This window comes from Barbus barbus (genome assembly GCF_936440315.1).
Source record: "Barbus barbus genome assembly, chromosome: 10".
NCBI classification, from domain to species: Eukaryota; Metazoa; Chordata; class Actinopteri; order Cypriniformes; family Cyprinidae; genus Barbus; species Barbus barbus.
In genome coordinates this window covers 3236403-3253389 of record NC_136738.1, presented here as the reverse complement: position 1 = coordinate 3253389, position 16987 = coordinate 3236403, and the positions used below count along the sequence as shown (strand labels likewise).

At 37.0% G+C, this 16987-nt stretch overlaps 1 protein-coding gene across 2 annotated transcripts; it reads right to left on the bottom strand.

Annotated features, from left to right (window-relative positions):
- Positions 1–244: 244 nt before the first annotated feature.
- LOC306875767 (dnaJ homolog subfamily B member 6-like) lies at positions 245–8684 on the bottom strand. Of its 2 annotated transcripts, XM_079426492.1 has the most exons (11): positions 8417–8681; positions 7779–7865; positions 6878–6987; positions 6722–6775; positions 6517–6633; positions 5364–5456; positions 5025–5142; positions 4702–4772; positions 3553–3813; positions 1208–1269; positions 245–907 (listed from the first exon to the last, which is right to left on the bottom strand). In XM_079426492.1, the coding sequence occupies exons 2-10, from the start codon at positions 7841–7843 to the stop codon at positions 1241–1243; spliced, it is 918 nt and encodes a 305-aa protein (XP_079282618.1). In that variant the 5' UTR covers positions 7844–7865; positions 8417–8681; the 3' UTR covers positions 245–907; positions 1208–1240. The 2 variants fall into 2 exon arrangements, with proteins under 2 accessions (XP_079282618.1, XP_079282617.1); XM_079426491.1 differs by lacking the exons at positions 245–907; positions 1208–1269 and having other exon boundaries at positions 1484–3813; positions 8417–8684.
- Positions 8685–16987: the final 8303 nt, after the last annotated feature.

Genomic DNA, 16987 nt, shown 5'->3' with positions numbered 1-16987 from the left:
TCCGTAAACATTTATGATGTTACAAAAGATTTCTATTTCAAATAAATGCTGTTCTATTGCCCTTTCTAAAATCTTGAATAAAAACATTTTTGGTTGCCACAAAACATTAAGCAGGACAACTGTTTTCAACATTGATAATAATAAAAAATTATAAAGAATGTTTCTTGAGCTTCAAATCAGCATATTAAAAGGATTTCTGAAAGACCATGTGACACTGGAGTAACGTTGCTAAAAATTCAGCTTTGCATCACAGGAATAAAAATATATTCACATAGAAAACACTTGTTTTAAATTGTAATAATATTTCACAATATTACTCTTTTCAGTATATTTTTGACCAAATACATGCAATTTTGGTGAGAAAAACATACCAACCCAAACATCTGGACAGTAGTGTATAAAAAAAAAACGACAAAATAATGAGATATATATATATATATATATAAAAAAACAGAGGTTTCAATTAAAACACAAGAAACCCTTCTGAATAAATAATAAACCTTTATCATAAGTTATGAAGATTTTAAATTCTCAAATACTGCATATCAAGTGCAACTATACATTCATCACAGGTTTGAATCATTCATTATTAAAATGTTAATGAAGAATTTTATCTTTAAGACACTTTATTTTTTTACATTAGCTCATATATTTGATCAGTGCAGGCCATAAATAGAATTTATATATAAAAAGCAATCCAGTATTCCCTCTCCGAGACTGAGAACACATTCATACACAACCACACATACTGTACTAGCACGTACATGTTTGACCTTTATGTAGTGTTGCCAGGTTTTTTTTTTTTTTCCCCAAATAAAACTTTGAAAAGGGTCTGAGCAGCAGGTGTGCCAGGCAGAGAGAGACAGAGAAGCAGAAAGAGAGAGCAGAGCACCGGGGAACGCTTCACCTGTTAAGAGCAGACGAATGAATCCAGTATTAGTGTTGCTTCACAGTTTCTTGTGTTGTGTTGGTGAATTAAAACTACACAAGTGATAAAACTGAGGATTGTTTGTTATTTTGACAATACTAAGTATTTTTCTGCACAAATGAATCACGTAGAGTTCAATATTTTCCTGGAATACTGCATGCTCTACAGCAGGAGCAGCAAACTCAACTCACAAATACACAAATGTTAATGAACTATGAATGGGGAGAAGAGCTGAAAATTATGCTTAAGAGCTGCAGAGTCATCTACATTACGTTTTACCTCAGGGGGGTAAGAGGGGGTCACAGCCACAGGTCAGCCTGTGAAGGCCTGGAAGTCGGACTCTGTAACAGCAGGGAGAATGAGTCAGGTAAAAACCCCATAAAAAACTAAATTATAAACATAATAAATGCACATGAGAATTGCATGTGAGTGGAAATGATGATATGAATGTGCTGGTAATGACAACAAATCTGAGAATTACATGCTGAGTAGTGAATAGTGGATTGTAGCAGCAAGTGAAAAGGGATTTAAATAATGCAAAGCAAAATTTGATTTAAAGGCAGTAGTTTATAAAAATCAGCCGTTTTAAGCAGGTGAACTGGTAGTAAATGGATAACAATTAGTAGTCCATCAAAAATACTTATCCTTAAAATTCAAAATGAATTCTTATGGGCAGAATGCATTGCACAGTTTATTGTTCCTCATATTAGCAAAAACATCATGTGTTAATAAACAGCATTTATTAACAATTTAGTCATTTAAATAGCACTTTCTGAGCACTGAATATGCCCTGTGAATTAGGATACTTCTGAGAGAACAATGTTGTTTCACATAACATTTTCGTAAATAGCAGTTTTTGTAAATCAGTGACTTTGTTTCCTGATTGCGGTTTACATAGACAAAATAATTTTTGTATTAATATTCACATAGCATCACATTCAAACTTTGTTTTTAGGCAAAACAAAGGTTCATGTATTGATGTTTTGATTGTTCATTTTATATCACAAAGCTGATAGTTATTATGGAACAAAATGCATAAACAATTAAAAAAGTCAAATGTGCTGCTTTGGCTAACTTAAACACAAACTGGCAAGTGAGATATAGCATTGGCAACAATAGCCAAGCATTTCTATTCTAACAAAAATGGCACAAATGTAATATCAATACTGAGTAATTCTGATACATATAAAACTAATGATGCAAGTTACTGTCAGTAATTTGGCACATTCTCATCAATTGAAATAATTCTGGATCTACATTCTCTTAGTGACTATTGCGAATCACAACATGAGCCCTCAGAGGCAGATTATCTATTTTTGTGCAAAATCCCCCCCATAAAATCCCCTTCACATTCAACAAATGCATAGTAAACTCGCATCCAGACGCGAATCAGAGAATCTCCCTTCTAGAAGGAACAATACTAATAACTGTGAACCCAAATGAAGGAGTACTTCAATGCTGGAGGTTCATTGGGAATGAGACGTCAACTAATCAGCAAGATATCCATTCAAATGCTATGCAAGACTGAGAAAAGCCATTAAAACTGTTTAGAGCAGTGGTTCTCAATCTTTCTAACTCCGGGACCACCCACAACAATATTCAAAGGTCCCATGACTTTTGCAGTTTTTCAGATTTTACTGGATAATGATTTTTTTTTTTAAATCCCATGGAGTTATATGATTTTCTTAATTAACATTACTTTTCCAAGTCTAGAAATCACACTTTTAAAATTAGGGTAACCTCATATATCCAGGTTTTCCAAGCCTGAGGGAGACACTGGTTTAGAGTGCAGCAACTTACTCAGTAGCAATTTATTTTATCTGAATGAAAATGTAAATGCAGAGAATTTATCTTTGTTTGGCAGCAAGAAGTCTTTGACCATTTTGCTAACCATATACCTGCTCTCCAAAATCTGAAAATCGCACCCTGTAAAGACAAGCCAGTCAACCTGATGCCAGCAATGACAAGCGACTCACAGGCAGACAGCGTTTCTGATTGTCTAAAATAGTGACTAGTGACAATTTTCACTGTTTACAGAGTAAATGCTGGCAAATGATATCCCAAGACACTCATTTCAGTGATATCTGTCAGATAGCAGGACATTCTGTGCATGGGGTTCGAAAATATTGTAAACAATTCCTTCAAAATTTCCTGACTTTGTGGTGAATAAACACATTTCGGCACCTGTTACTCATACCTCAATGTGAGAAAATACAATTTCAACAGTCATCTTTGTGCAATGCCATAAGAGACAGAGCTGTAAGTCAAAGCACAGTCAAAAACTTCAGGAAGGATTAAAAACCATAAAATGAAAACATAAGGTTGTAACTCTGCTAATTTCACACACAAGCATGATTATTCTCCATGTTCTTACTAACAGACCACGCACTGACACTTCCTCCTCTTTTTTACCACATCAGTCCCATTGGCTACCATTTTGTCATTCTCCTTATCCTGTACAACAACACTTTCTGAACCTCTAGCCCGACCCTGCTCTTTCAGTCTATCCTCTGGAGACGAAGGGGTGCTTTGTTCTGAATTATCCGGTACTTCTTTCTGATCTTTGTTTTTTTGAATGGCACCCTTCCCAACACCTGGTTGCTTTCCCCTCCCTTCCCCAGCACCTGAGATCACGTCCTCTGCCCGCTGCTGGGCCTCCATCTCCGACAAGCTGTAGGCCAGCGCCATCTGCAGGTCTTCATCCTCCTCATCTTCAGTGGCATCGGGGCAGTGGTAGAACGGGGCGGCGCTGTAGGAGCGTAGAGCGGGGTTTGGATAGCTGTTGTTGGAGGGACGGAGCAGTGGATGCTGGGATTGTCTGGGAGGCTGACTGGACTGCTCTCTACGACTCAGTTCCAGAGCTAAGGCCAGCTCATCCTCCACACCTGGACACACAAACACAGCTCGATGTCAGATCGGTTCTACAGAAAATGAGCAATCTGCATACGGAAAATCAAGAAGCTAGCGTGAAATATAATGAGTTAGCTAAATCTACCTGCAAGCCTAAGCTGCATTTATGAGCCAATATTGAGGAAAATAAATAGCTGGAGGAATATGTGTTATTATTCATTTAATTAATTGTTCTGGTATGGCTGTGCAAATTAGTGGTTTAGAGTTACTTCAGAAGTTCTTATCACCAAAACAGGAAAAAGTTTAAACATAAATAGTTCAACTTGTAGAATTAGAGAAAAAATCCTTTGTTTTCACTGTAATAAAAAAGAAAAGTCCTTAAAACCTTTAAAGCAAGATTAAGTTTAGACATTAGACAACAAGCTAAGATAAAGGATAAAGACACCAAAAAAATATGTCTATGCACCAGAATTAAAAAAAATAATTGCATAATACAATATAAAAAAAACATTTATCATCATGTTGAAAACAGTTGTGTGGCTTTATATTTAGTGGAAACTGTGCTACATTTTTTCAGGATTCTTTGATAAATAGAAAGTTAAAAAAACAACAACATTAATTTGAAATCGAAATATGTAGTTACATTATAACAAAATACTTTTATGTCTTTACTGTATTTTTTTAAACTAATTTAATGATTTATTTTCGATTAAAAGTATTAATTTCTTTCACAAAAGTCTTGCTGGCCCCAAACGTTTGAAGGGTAGGTTATGTGTATTAGTATTCCAAATGCATCAACTTTCCCGGGCAGATTCATCCTGAGTTGATAAGGTGAATTTTTATTACACACCAGAATGTGCATTAAATATAGAGATGCCTTTTGGTCCTATATTATTATTAAATGATAGCAAATAATGAATTACCATTGATGAGGACAGTTTTCAAAACCCCATCCTCCTCAACCTCTGTTCGCTCCTGGCCATTTTCTCTGACCCTGAGGGAAGAAATGAAATGTTTATCAATAAATAGGAACTACATAAACAAACAAAACAGAGAATTCTTCTGATTTTCTGTAAGCCAGGCCTTAAGTATAAACCATTTTTACTAATTTCAACTGTATTTACATTACTTATTTAATCAAAAACATCTTTCTTGTTTAATGTGCAGGATGCATATTATACATTCTGTATGCATATTACATATTATATGCATATTATAACACATATGGATCTATAGGCAAACTGACTTTTTTGTGGTAATACTTTTTCCATTGACAATGCGGGTGGAAGTAGAAACAGACTTGAAGTTTGCTCCTCCCATGCTGCCCATCCCACCCATTGTAGAAGAGAAGGAGGTGAAATCAGCTGTTGATCAAAAAAAATAAAAATGCAGCTCTTAATAAATAAAAAATACAATTCTTTTCATATCGACAACATGCCTTGGAGTTTTTCACCAAATTTCCATCAGTGTTATAAAGATATATTCAGTAAAGTTGACCTAAATTAAATATTATTCTGGGAGGAGACTGAACACGTATGCAATAATTATATACAAAAAAAAGCATGAAATCATTTTAAAAACCAACCATTTGCTGAGGGGAAGGAGAAGAAGCGACTGGGCCCAAGCCTGGAGGAGGAGCTGTGAAACCCACTGTGCATTCCACCAAATGGGAAATCATCTAGTGGCAAAGTGGGAGAGTGTAGAAAATGTGTAGTTAAAGAGTGTAATGCTGTGTACACAATGCACAATTTTAGTACAGATTTTTGTGATCTAAGAGAAGTGCCAATGCGTCACTGATACCCGTGAGAAAATGTGTTTTGACTGGAAATTAAATACAGGGCAAGTCTTCTTTTTCTTTTTGTCATTCCAAATCAGCATACAAAGAACTTGTATAGCAAGCCTCTTGCTGGCTACAATTTTTAACGGGACGAAATACAGTCTCATGTGGCCTATTAATGCCTCGGACAAAACAGGTTGAGACCCACCGATTACACTTAGGGTTCTTACATTTTCCCTTACTTTAGTGGGTACACACTGCACAAAGTCGTCAGATTGCGGTCTACAAACTACGTTTTACAACCAGAACCAGAAGTGATACAGAAACAGAAGTGATACAGAAAATAATGTAAGATCACACATGAGACAAGAGTTTGGTGATGAGTTTTTGGCTCAAGTTCTGCATTTAAAGTCACACCAGAGGTGTTCAGCTGGGATCAGGACTTGGGTTTCTGCAGACCAGTCAAGTTCTTCCACACTGACTCAATCAATCATGTCTTTATGAACCGTGTCTTATACACAGAGGCACTGTCATGTTAAAATAGAAAAGGGCCCTGTCCAAACTGTTGCTATAAAATTAGAAGCACACAATTACGTAGAATATCATTATATGCTTAAATATTAAGATTTGTACTCATAGAAATTACTTGTCAAATGTTCATTAGAAGGGGGTGACCCAATACTTTTGCCAATATAGTGCATCTATGCTGATATGCACCTCCTGTTGTAATCAAAATAAATAAATTCAAAAATACAATGTCAGTTTAATGTTGTACATTTTTGTTTTTAGTAATATAACTACATTTAAATAATTCTACGATGTATTTGGGCCTCATGGAATTTGCAGAGACCCCCTATTGGGCCCCGGGCTCCTTGCTCTGGACACAGAGAAAACACTCACACCGTTATATTAGCAAGATTCAAGATCAGCATATCAACAGACAATCTCCCTGAGAACCCACCAAAGAAGTCTGCGAATGGGTCCTGCCCTCCGAAGAACTCTCGAAACACCTCATCTGGGCTGCGGAATGTGAAGCTGAATCCTGGGAAGTCATCAGGATATGAAGTACCAGCAGAGCCTATAAAACAGATGTAAAATACAATTAAGACTTCATGTAAGCACATGTAACACTAAGATGGTATTAAGCAGTGTGAAGTTCTCCTCACCTGAGCTTGGCATGTCTGATCTACCGTATCCGTCGTAAGCATCTCGTTTGCTTTCTTGAAAATGAGGAATAAACAACAGTGAAATGCAAGCCTTTCCTACCAAGTAATTTAGCGATTAATTAAATTGCTGTAGAGATCAAATTTCCAGTGTCCTACTGTCTGAAAGAACTTCATAGGCCTCTGCTATCTCCTTAAATTTTTTCTCTGCCTCTTCCTTGTTGTCTGGGTTCTTGTCAGGGTGCCACCGCAGAGCCAGTTTCCTGTAACTGTATACACAACATAAATAAACATAAGTAAACTTAGCTTGACTGGCATCTCACATTCACATATGACACTTTCTTGCATCCATCTTCTATATAAACATTAGACTGACTGACATAAACATTATGAATTCCACATGTTGGAGCACCAAGTCAAGTTAAAATGTGTAAAATGTGTCAGGCATATCAGCTTGATCGTTCTACTTCATTTGAAGGAAAAGCAGAAAATAAAAATGAGTGGCAAAACTATAAAATCCATTAAAGTATGACTTTCCTAAAAATATTAGCATGTGTACAGACCACAGCAAACAAGCAGAAAAAAATTCATGACGTTGTTTATGAACTTAATTTTCAAAATATTAAAATGCATAATAATAATAATAATAATAAATGTTTCTTAGGCTCGAAATCAGCATATTAGAATGATTTCTGAGGGATCATGTGACACTGAAGACTGGAGTAATGATGCTGAAAATTATACCATCACAGGAATAAATTACATTTTAAAATATATTAAAATAGTTTTGAGATATAAACTCAAAATTCACAATTATCTTTTTGTAATAATATTTACATTACTGTTTTCATAAAATGAATGCAAACTTGCTAAGCAACAGCTTCTGAACGGGAGTGTATTTCACTATTGATGAATACTTTATAAAGGTAAACAGTAAGCGTCAATATACTTGAGTCTTCGCTACATCAGTTAGAGACAAACTTAGTAACATTCAATAACAACAATGCCATGGCCACCGCATACTGCAAGCTGCTGGTAAGTGAAGGCAGTTTTAACTTACGCTTTCTTGATGTCATCTGGAGAAGCATTTCGTGACACTCCCAGAACATCATAGTAATCCACCATTGCGGCCTTCAGCTCAGTCCACCTGTGTGAAAGAGCAACGATTCAATCATCAAAATGTGTCAAGAAGTGTCTCTGAAACCCTTATGATTTTCAGAACTGTTGTTACATGTCAATCATGCATCTGTGAGCATTCAAATCAAACCCCATGACATCAAACATAATGTATCAGATAATTATTAAGGATTTATTTCAACATCTTCCAGGCTCTTCAGTGGCAGAAATTCTAGTAGCTGGATTACTGCTCGTGCTCAAACGCAGTGCTATGAAAGACTTATTAGACTGATGAACTTATTATAAGAGTTCATCACAAAGTGGATTCATTGACTGAATATAGACTGGTTGGTATTCCCCTGGAGTCTGGCCTGCCCATGTCTGGAACTCTCTGGAAACCGGACGCAATGTGATGTTATTTCAAGCCCGAAGTTGAAAAGCGATTTGCGTGGGCCATATGGCCACTGACAGCTGGTGCTGCTGAAATACGCGTGATCTTCAGAGACGCACACAACTCCATATAAATACAGCATTTTAGAGGTACATCCGTCCCTGTGGCCGCCCTATTATAACAACTTTTACCTTTTTTAGTAGTGTGTCCAGCCAGGAGGAGCCGTGCTTCTGTAAACACGGCTGAGATATCTCGGTGAAGCGCTGGTGCGTCCCGACTCCGTCCCGAGACGCGGACACCACAGGAACTGACGCGCTTTTAACGTCCGCGTGAGCACGGAATTCCGTCAGAATCACCCGTTTATCGCTGGAACGCCCGGCTTCATTGCTTCAGCGTGAAACCGACACCCAGCTTCTATATGTGTCTGTCCCTCGCCCTCTGCTGCGAACGCGGTGCGTCACGATCAGCTGAGCTGCGGTCCAAAAAACACAGCGCCGTCTAGAACATGCCAGTGTTGGATTAGGTCACTTCAGCCTGAGAGAGCCATGTGCAGTAAACTCCAGCACTCCACACTTACCAGAAATTAACTAATGTAGTTATTATGTATTCATGTATTAAAGGTGTTTAAAGAAAGATAGCCCACCCTATCTAGATTGTACTACTAGTTTAACAAATTTCATAAAAACAGGGTATTTGAATATGAATGAATGAATATTTGAATTAAATGAATGAATAAAGCCCCTTTTTAATCTGCAAGATAACGCATGCTATTCACTTAAATGGAGCAGCAATGTTTAGGGATGGATAGTCCACCCCCCACCAAATTAAAATATTGCCATGGTTTAGCCTACTCACCCTTGTGTCTTTTACAGCCCATATAAGATAAAAGATAATAAAAGAAAATGTTGAGCATGATTTCACATCAGTCTGCAAATTGACAGCTGATCCTGTTGTGGGTAGGAATTAAAAAATGCTGAAAAAGCAAAAAAAAAAAAAAAAAAAAAAATGAGCAAAGCTTTAGTTTAGTAAACTCTTTACCCAACATTTTCCTAATTTCATTACGATTCCAGTGCTGCTATTATCCAGTAGGCTAATTTAAAATGATTTCCCACTTTTCCAAACCATGGGTGCTTACTTTCCACACCATTTCAAGCATTTACTTCAAAAGTTGGCAGAATCTTTTCAATGAACTTGCTGAATAGTTTTACAAATCACCCTAAACAATTAATTCCTCATTATGAATTTCGAGGCAACAACTAACTGATTCAGTTATGCATTCAGAGTCTCCTGTTAATATCTTATTGAATAGTTCATGACTCAAAATGAACCAAGTAAGCTGTTGTAGCAGTTTCAAATGAAATAAAACTAGAAGGCTTGAGTTCTTCTTAAAATGTTAACTTTTTTATATTGTACAGTATATTTATACTATTTATACTACTGTATGTTTGATCATTTATATATGTGTATTAGTATGTCAGTTTAATCTTTTGATAGTGTGTAACAAATTTTTTAGTAATAAAATAAAATGTTTGTTTACTAGAATTGCCCAGAATGTGCTGAAGCCACTGGAAGTGCTTGAGCGGCCTTATCCCTGTTACTGACCAACAGCCCATTTTAACTTGCTGTAAAATGACCCATTGTGCATGCTCAAGTAATATATATTTTTTAATAAAAAGGAGTAAACACTTACACCCTTACTGGAGATTCTTTATCTCCTTTGTCTGCTTGTTCACTTCAGCTAAAAACAGAAACCACCTGTTCTTTAAGATCATGGAGTGGGCCTACAAAGCCTCTAGTCTCATAAAATGAACAGCAGACCTGGTGAAAGTCACAGGACATTATGAGCTACATGTTCTTACATGCACCATTAATTCAGCTGATTCCTCGCATGAGCATCAACATCAGAATCCTGTGCACCACTTTAGCTGTTTATAATTGGACTAATCACTTTCAGGTCACAGACATTGTTATCAGCACAATAAATAAACAATGAAATAATTCAATAAATTCACCAAAATATTTTCCAAGTAAAAAAAGAAAAGAAAAAAAGTCTAAAATAAATGTACTTAGGCACTGAGAAGATCTAGCTGCATTAATGAATGTATCCACAAGGAGTCGCTACAAACTATGGAATCATCCGGCATCCAATGTGACAGGACTATTTTATTTTCTATATTTTAATAGTAGTTTATACAGCACCTTTTAAAACAAATATAGTGAATGTATACGCGCATGCGCACTGGCTGATCCAGCCTGAGAAATAAGCAAAAGAAACAACATTTATGACAGTTTTTGTCCAATTTAATCGTAAACTTAGTGAACAGTTTTGGAGAATTTGATGTTTTCCCATACAAAGTGATAGGAGCTGCTCTTGGATGCCCGAGAGGTGTTTCAAAGATGGTCGCCAAGTGACATGACTTGTCTTAAAGTGGCTTTGCTATAGTCTAGTAGCCTGTTCTTCATCCATTTGAAACCAAACAGCCTATTGTATAGGCAGTGCCGCGTTAAGCCTTTCAGGGCCCTGGGCTAATGCAGCTGCAGGGCCCCCCATACTCCCCACGACCCCCCGCTGGTTATAGGCTATAAACAGCTAAAAAGATGCACACTTTCTGAAATAAACTCACACTTGTGAAATAAAAATAAACAAACACAACGTGCACGTCATAATCCTATAGTAGGCTAAAATAATTTACATAAATTAAACAATATTATCCAGTAATACTCTTACAAATCAGAAACAGCCCAGCAAATAAAATGAATATCACTCACTACTAAAAGGGCTTCTTCCTGCACATAGGTGTAATAATTTTGGAGGTGGATATACTGTGAAATTACATAAATACAATATGGCATAACATTTGAAAGCACAACTGAACATCTCTGAAACGTCAGTCAATAAAGCAAATTTTAAACAATGGCACTTAAAAATGTGATTTTTTTTTTTATTGCAATCATGTAGCCTATTTTTTAATGAATGAGAACATATAGAGTGTGGGCTGCTTTTGGTGCTTGAATTTGTTTTTCAATAATGAGGTCCAAGTTTAATAGCTATAATTCACTAGAAGTTCCATTTTTAAAAATGCATAATTTGTTTCTCTATTAAACAACATTCACTTACAATAGTGAAAGACGTGTTTCCTCAGGTAGTACCCAAGTCATATTTAAAACTATATGAATCTCGTGGTGTTACACAAAATATCAAATTAAGTGGTATTAACAAACGCTAATGATGTTAGGGCTTTGCTGTTGATTGTAGGTGTTTCTGCCGTAATTGGGAGATTTGACACTTGCCTGTACATGACAGAATTTTTCAGTGTTCAGTATGATCATTTGATCAATCAGGCACTGTTTTCTAGTACTGGACATAATAAGGAGTGCTGAGACAGTGGTAAACGGTCACAGGTGGGGAGAGACGAAGACTCAAATACTGGCAAATGGTGTTTATTTTATTTATAAATCACAAAATAAACAAAAACACAAATGAAGCCACCCCAAAGGGGAAAAAGCCAGAGTAACAACTACTAAAAACAGGACAAACTTGGCACAGGGTAGAAGTCGATCACAGGCATAAACAGGTACATATGTGAGACGAACAAGCCCAGAACAGAAAACACAGGGAGCCTAAATAGGGAAAGGCAATCAGGAAAACAGCTGGGGCAAATGAATCAATGATGAGGTAACAAGACGGGAGGAGTGAGAGAATAGACATGAGCACATGGCACAAATAACAAAACAAACCCCATGCGCAGACAATGGGGGACAACTGAGGGTGTAATGAGTGACAGGTGAGTGGAGTCCAGGGAATTGAGTCCAGAAGGAAGGGAGACGGCGACCTCTATTGGCGAGAGGGAGAAACACAGGGCCCGGACCCCTGACAGTAAACTATGTTAGTAATGGAACATTTTGGTTTCCTGAAAGTAAATATAGTTTCCCAGAGTTAGACAGTGAGACTACACATGGTTTTGATGTTAGTACATGCTACATGCTTCAGCAAATAACACACGTAGGTCATGCCCTGTGGTGTGTGAGATGTCAAAATCAAAGGCCAGAGATGCATACACTCCATACGGCTAGCTTTGTTGAGTCTAATTTTAGGACCAATAATGAAGTGAAACATAATCAAACTTACATTCACTCTGAAAGTTATTTCATTTTTGCAATAATTCTGCATAATTCCAATGAGACTGGGTTGTTGCTTCATAACAAATGCATCACTCAACTGTTCAGCTGAAGGTTCAATATTTTAAACTTTTAAAATATTTTTTTTCTCTTTATTTTAGGTGCAAAAAATAGTTTTTTCCCCTTTTACAAATGTTGCCTTGGCAACTAACTGAAATCACGTTAAGTTGTACTACTAAAATAACTGAAACTGAAATTAAAAACAAATGAAAACGTAAAACAGCAACAAAAAAAAAACTGAAACAGCAACCGCATTTTAATGTATGTCAGAGCACTGCCCAGACAAAATGACTAAAACTTAAACTAAAATTAAAATGTAAACTGAAAGACACTGCTATATGATAGGACCCTACTCTACTCTGACCCAGTTGCAGAGCTGATATGAAGTTGGACTCAAGCAGTAATTATAGTCATTATGAAATACAATCACATATCCTTCATAAGGATAAAATGCTCCTATTTTTCTCCATCTGCGAGGTGAATGAGGGCAGATCATCTTTCATAGACAGACCTCGAGATGATGTAAACTGTAGAGAGTTGGACCCTGTCCTTTCTTTGGTCATGGATGAATATTTCCAGCAATTGCTAGAGGGACGTGACAACAAAACCAGTACTATCACACTGACATGAACAGACACACACACACACACACACACACATACACACATACATAATCAGAACAAGGTGTTTCTGCTGGCCCTCAGCAATAAGAGAAAACCAAGCTTGAAAGCTCAGAAGATTTACAATAAAGCCCCTCCTCCTCCTTACACTGCTTTCTCAAACTCTCTCTCTCTCTCTTTCTCTGCTCCACATCTGTTTCTGGCCCCTCAGATCAGGCCCAGGAGACAACAATATATAGGTCAACGTGCACAGCTGAAACTATGACCACACTCACTTATTATCTGATAGAAGGATATTAAACAGACATGCATGGCATCAAGCAGAGAGTTACGAAATACACTGTAGTCAATCTTCATCATGGGATATGTCATTTCTTTAGATGTTTAGTGAGTTTATGCTGGACTACTGCTAAGAGGAAAAAAAACAGTACTTTCAAATAGTTTAGACTGACCTCTGCTGGCGAATCTGTTGAAGTACAAAAAAATCACAAAAGGGGGATTTTCTATTCACATTAACACGTAGGCTTACTGAGAATAAAGTAAAACCTGTAGGTTTAGTTAGATTCAGTTATTGAGATCAAATTACATTACTTATTAAAAGTGCATTCAGTAATTATTTTTTTTCGGAATCGTTTAGACTTCCATCTATCTATGGGGACCAGCATAAATGTTTCTGAGTTTTATGTAAATATTAGTGATACTAGTGAGTTTTAGAGACCACAATTAATGCCATTACCCAGGGGCGCCGCTACAGTTACTGGGCCCCCTGACAGCATGTTGACTCGGGGCCTCCATTGGCAGAAATGGCGCGTCGGGTCCCCCTCGGTAGTAATCGCGTTCTGGGGCCCCCCTCCCACGTTGGCCCTTTGACACTACAGTATACTGTAATCTGAACAAAAAGAAATATTTTGGAGCTTCTGATGTTGTTTAGATGGTTTTACACACTGTAATTGTTATAAATTAGTTGTGGGCTTTTTAAATTTTTTATATATTTTATTTCCCTAACATTTATTATTTATTTTAGTGTTAAGGCTTTATTTGAAAAATGATAGCAAAACATTGTAGCAGATTTAGTTTTCTTCCCTTGAGGGGGCGCTAAATGCATTTTGGCAGGAAAAGAAGTAAATGTATCAGTCAGATATCAGCATTGCTTAAAATTAGTGCTGTCAAATGATTAATCGCATCCAAAATAAAAGTTTTTGTTTACATAATATATGTGTGTGTACTGTGAATGTTATGTATCTATAAATACACACACATGCATGTATATATTTAAGAAAAAAATTATATTTGTATATTAAATATATTTATATAAATATATACATGTAAATACATGTAAACATTTTCAAAATATATACTGTATGAGTGTGTATTTATATAGGCTATACATAATAAATATACACAGTACACACACATACTGTATATTATGTAAACAAAAACTTCTATTTTGAATGCGATTAATCGCGATGAATCGTTAGCACTACTTACAATTAATTTTGATTTTAATTGACTGGTTATAAATTGAAACACATTTCATAATCCTCAATTTCACACCAAAATGAATTAATGATTTAATTTGGCAACTGTTATATGGTGTATGTCTATCCAACTTAGCCATAAACAGAAGACTATTATCTTCTGTGAAGCCCTCACAGCACGTCAAGCTGCAAACCGTGTGAGCGACCCTAACCTACCCTAACCCGCCGGTTTAGAACCAGCCACTCAAAACATCCTGACAACTACATAGCAACGCATGAAAAACCAAACAGAGGAGTCCAGCAGCCGCAACACAACACGCTAACAACTGTGCAGAAAACCTTGACAGACGCAAGTCAACACACAGGAAACCACCGAAAACATCCTTACAACCACGCAGCAAAGTGATAAAACAATCAGAACAACCTATGAACCGCATAACAATGCACTGACAACCACCAAAAACATCCTTACAACCGCCAGCTATGTGCAAAAAACTTACTCTACAAACTATAAATTGACTCTGTAACTATGCACACGCTATATAGTATTTACATATGCAGGTCCTGCTGTGTGATGCTCCATGTGACACTGTGATGACTCGGTGTTGCTCAGGCAGAGGCTCTTCACTGACGTTCACGAGGATTCGTGGAGAGAAGCTTCTGCTGTTTGTGAAGCTCTCAGTGATGAGGACGCATCCGTCTGGCTGCTCTGTCTCCAGCAGTGAAGGGCAGTGGAGCGTCTCCCACAGGCACTGCTTGATCTTCAGCCCTAGCTCAAGGCTGTAGGGATGCTGTTGACCGCAGTGTGTCTTCATCATGGGCTCCACAGAAGGGTAAATGTCCTGGTAGCCCTGCACACAGCAGCCGTGGATGGAGACGGGCTCTTTCTGCTGACACAGAGACTCCAGAAACACATCAAATGAAGAGACGGAGTCTGCTGGACGGATGTCAGGAAGGACAGCAGCTTTCTTCAGACAGCACTCTTCCAGCCCACTGGGTCTGTGAGCTTTGGAGATGCAGCTGTAGGTGTGTCTAACCTGATTACAGCTGCCAGCTGTGAAAGCTCACAGGCCTCTTGAATGGAAGAGACGCTGTCCACCAAGAATCCGCTCAGATGTGTGGGAAGAGCCCTGCTTCTTCTGGGGCGACGCTGCTCCATGAAAATGCCTGGAGAAACACTTAAAAATTACACAAATTGATGAAACTCACCAAACTTGAAGAGCTTGTAGCACGTGTGATCAGCTTCAAGGCTTCAGGGACGGTTTGTTGATTTCAAAAATCAACTAAATCTACTGACATCTTGAGGCTCATTTAAATGTAAACAACACATGACATCAGCAGTAAGCCAATTAGAGCAGCTTGAATGTATGCTTCTCTATTACCATTATCCTGATTATTTTCTCTTTGACCACAAGGATGGAGTATATAAAATTGAGAACAAAATAACACAGTGATCCATAGATTGGTACTTTTACTTTTAATACTTTTAATACTGTTGTACATTACAAATTCTCTATATTTTAACTGAAGTACTTTATTTTTTGTACTACATCCACCCTGGCTGACTGCAAAAAGCACATTTCCACAATGGCAGTGTTAAACTTTTGCAAGCTTTTTCATGAGAGTATATAGGTGTCAATATATGATTTAGTTTTCTCTTCTTTCTTTCTTTCTTTCTTTCTTTCTTTCTTTGAGCTAATCACCATTTTGTATATTTTATGGCTGTCTACAGAGAAAAATACTTTTTGCCTGAAGAATGACTTTAAATGAAGAAAACTTTAATTTTTAGTTTCAAATATTTCCTTAAAGGCATAGGTCACCCATAAATGAAAATTCTGTCATCATTTACTCACCCTCAAGTAGTTCCAAACCTGTATGAATGTCTTTGTTCTGCTGAACACAAAGGAAGATATTCTGAAGAATGTGGGAAACAGAGCAGTTCTGGCACACCATTGACTTTTATATATAGATATTTTTTTTTCTTCCTACTATGGAAGTCAATGGTGCCCCAGAACAGCCTGGTTACAATCTTTCTTCAAAATATCTTCCTTTGTGTTCAGCAGAACAAAGAAATTCATACAGGTTTGGAACTACTTGAGGGTGAGTAAATGATGACAGAATTTTCATTTTTGGGTGAACGCTCCCTTTAAGAGTTCACACAATACAATAATCAATCACATAAAAAAATCCAGAATTTATTACAACTGTGCAACTGCCATTAAGATGACTAGAAATGTCAACAGATTCATTCCAGACTGATATTCATGAGATATCTCTCCGGATATAGACTTGAATTCCTTTATGTCTTTTGATATTTTACTTCTGGCCGCCTTTAGTAAGGGCAAGAAATCAGAGAAGGCATAATAAGTAATTCAACACAAGGTGCTAAAATAATGTGAACTTGCTTAATTGTAAAATATTTTTCATAGAAATATTATGTCTGAGACCAGAGAGAAAACACACACAAAACACACAAAAGAATAAA

Coding starts and splice junctions, on each gene's coding strand:
- LOC306875767 (XM_079426491.1), bottom strand. CDS start 7,843: ATGGTGGATTACTATGATGTTCTGGGAGTGTCACGAAATGCTTCTCCA. Junction 6,634..6,721: donor ATCAGACATGCCAAGCTCAG/GTGAGGAGAACT, acceptor TCTGTTTTATAG/GCTCTGCTGGTACTTCATAT. Junction 5,457..6,516: donor CCCATTCGCAGACTTCTTTG/GTGGGTTCTCAG, acceptor CTTTGCCACTAG/ATGATTTCCCATTTGGTGGA.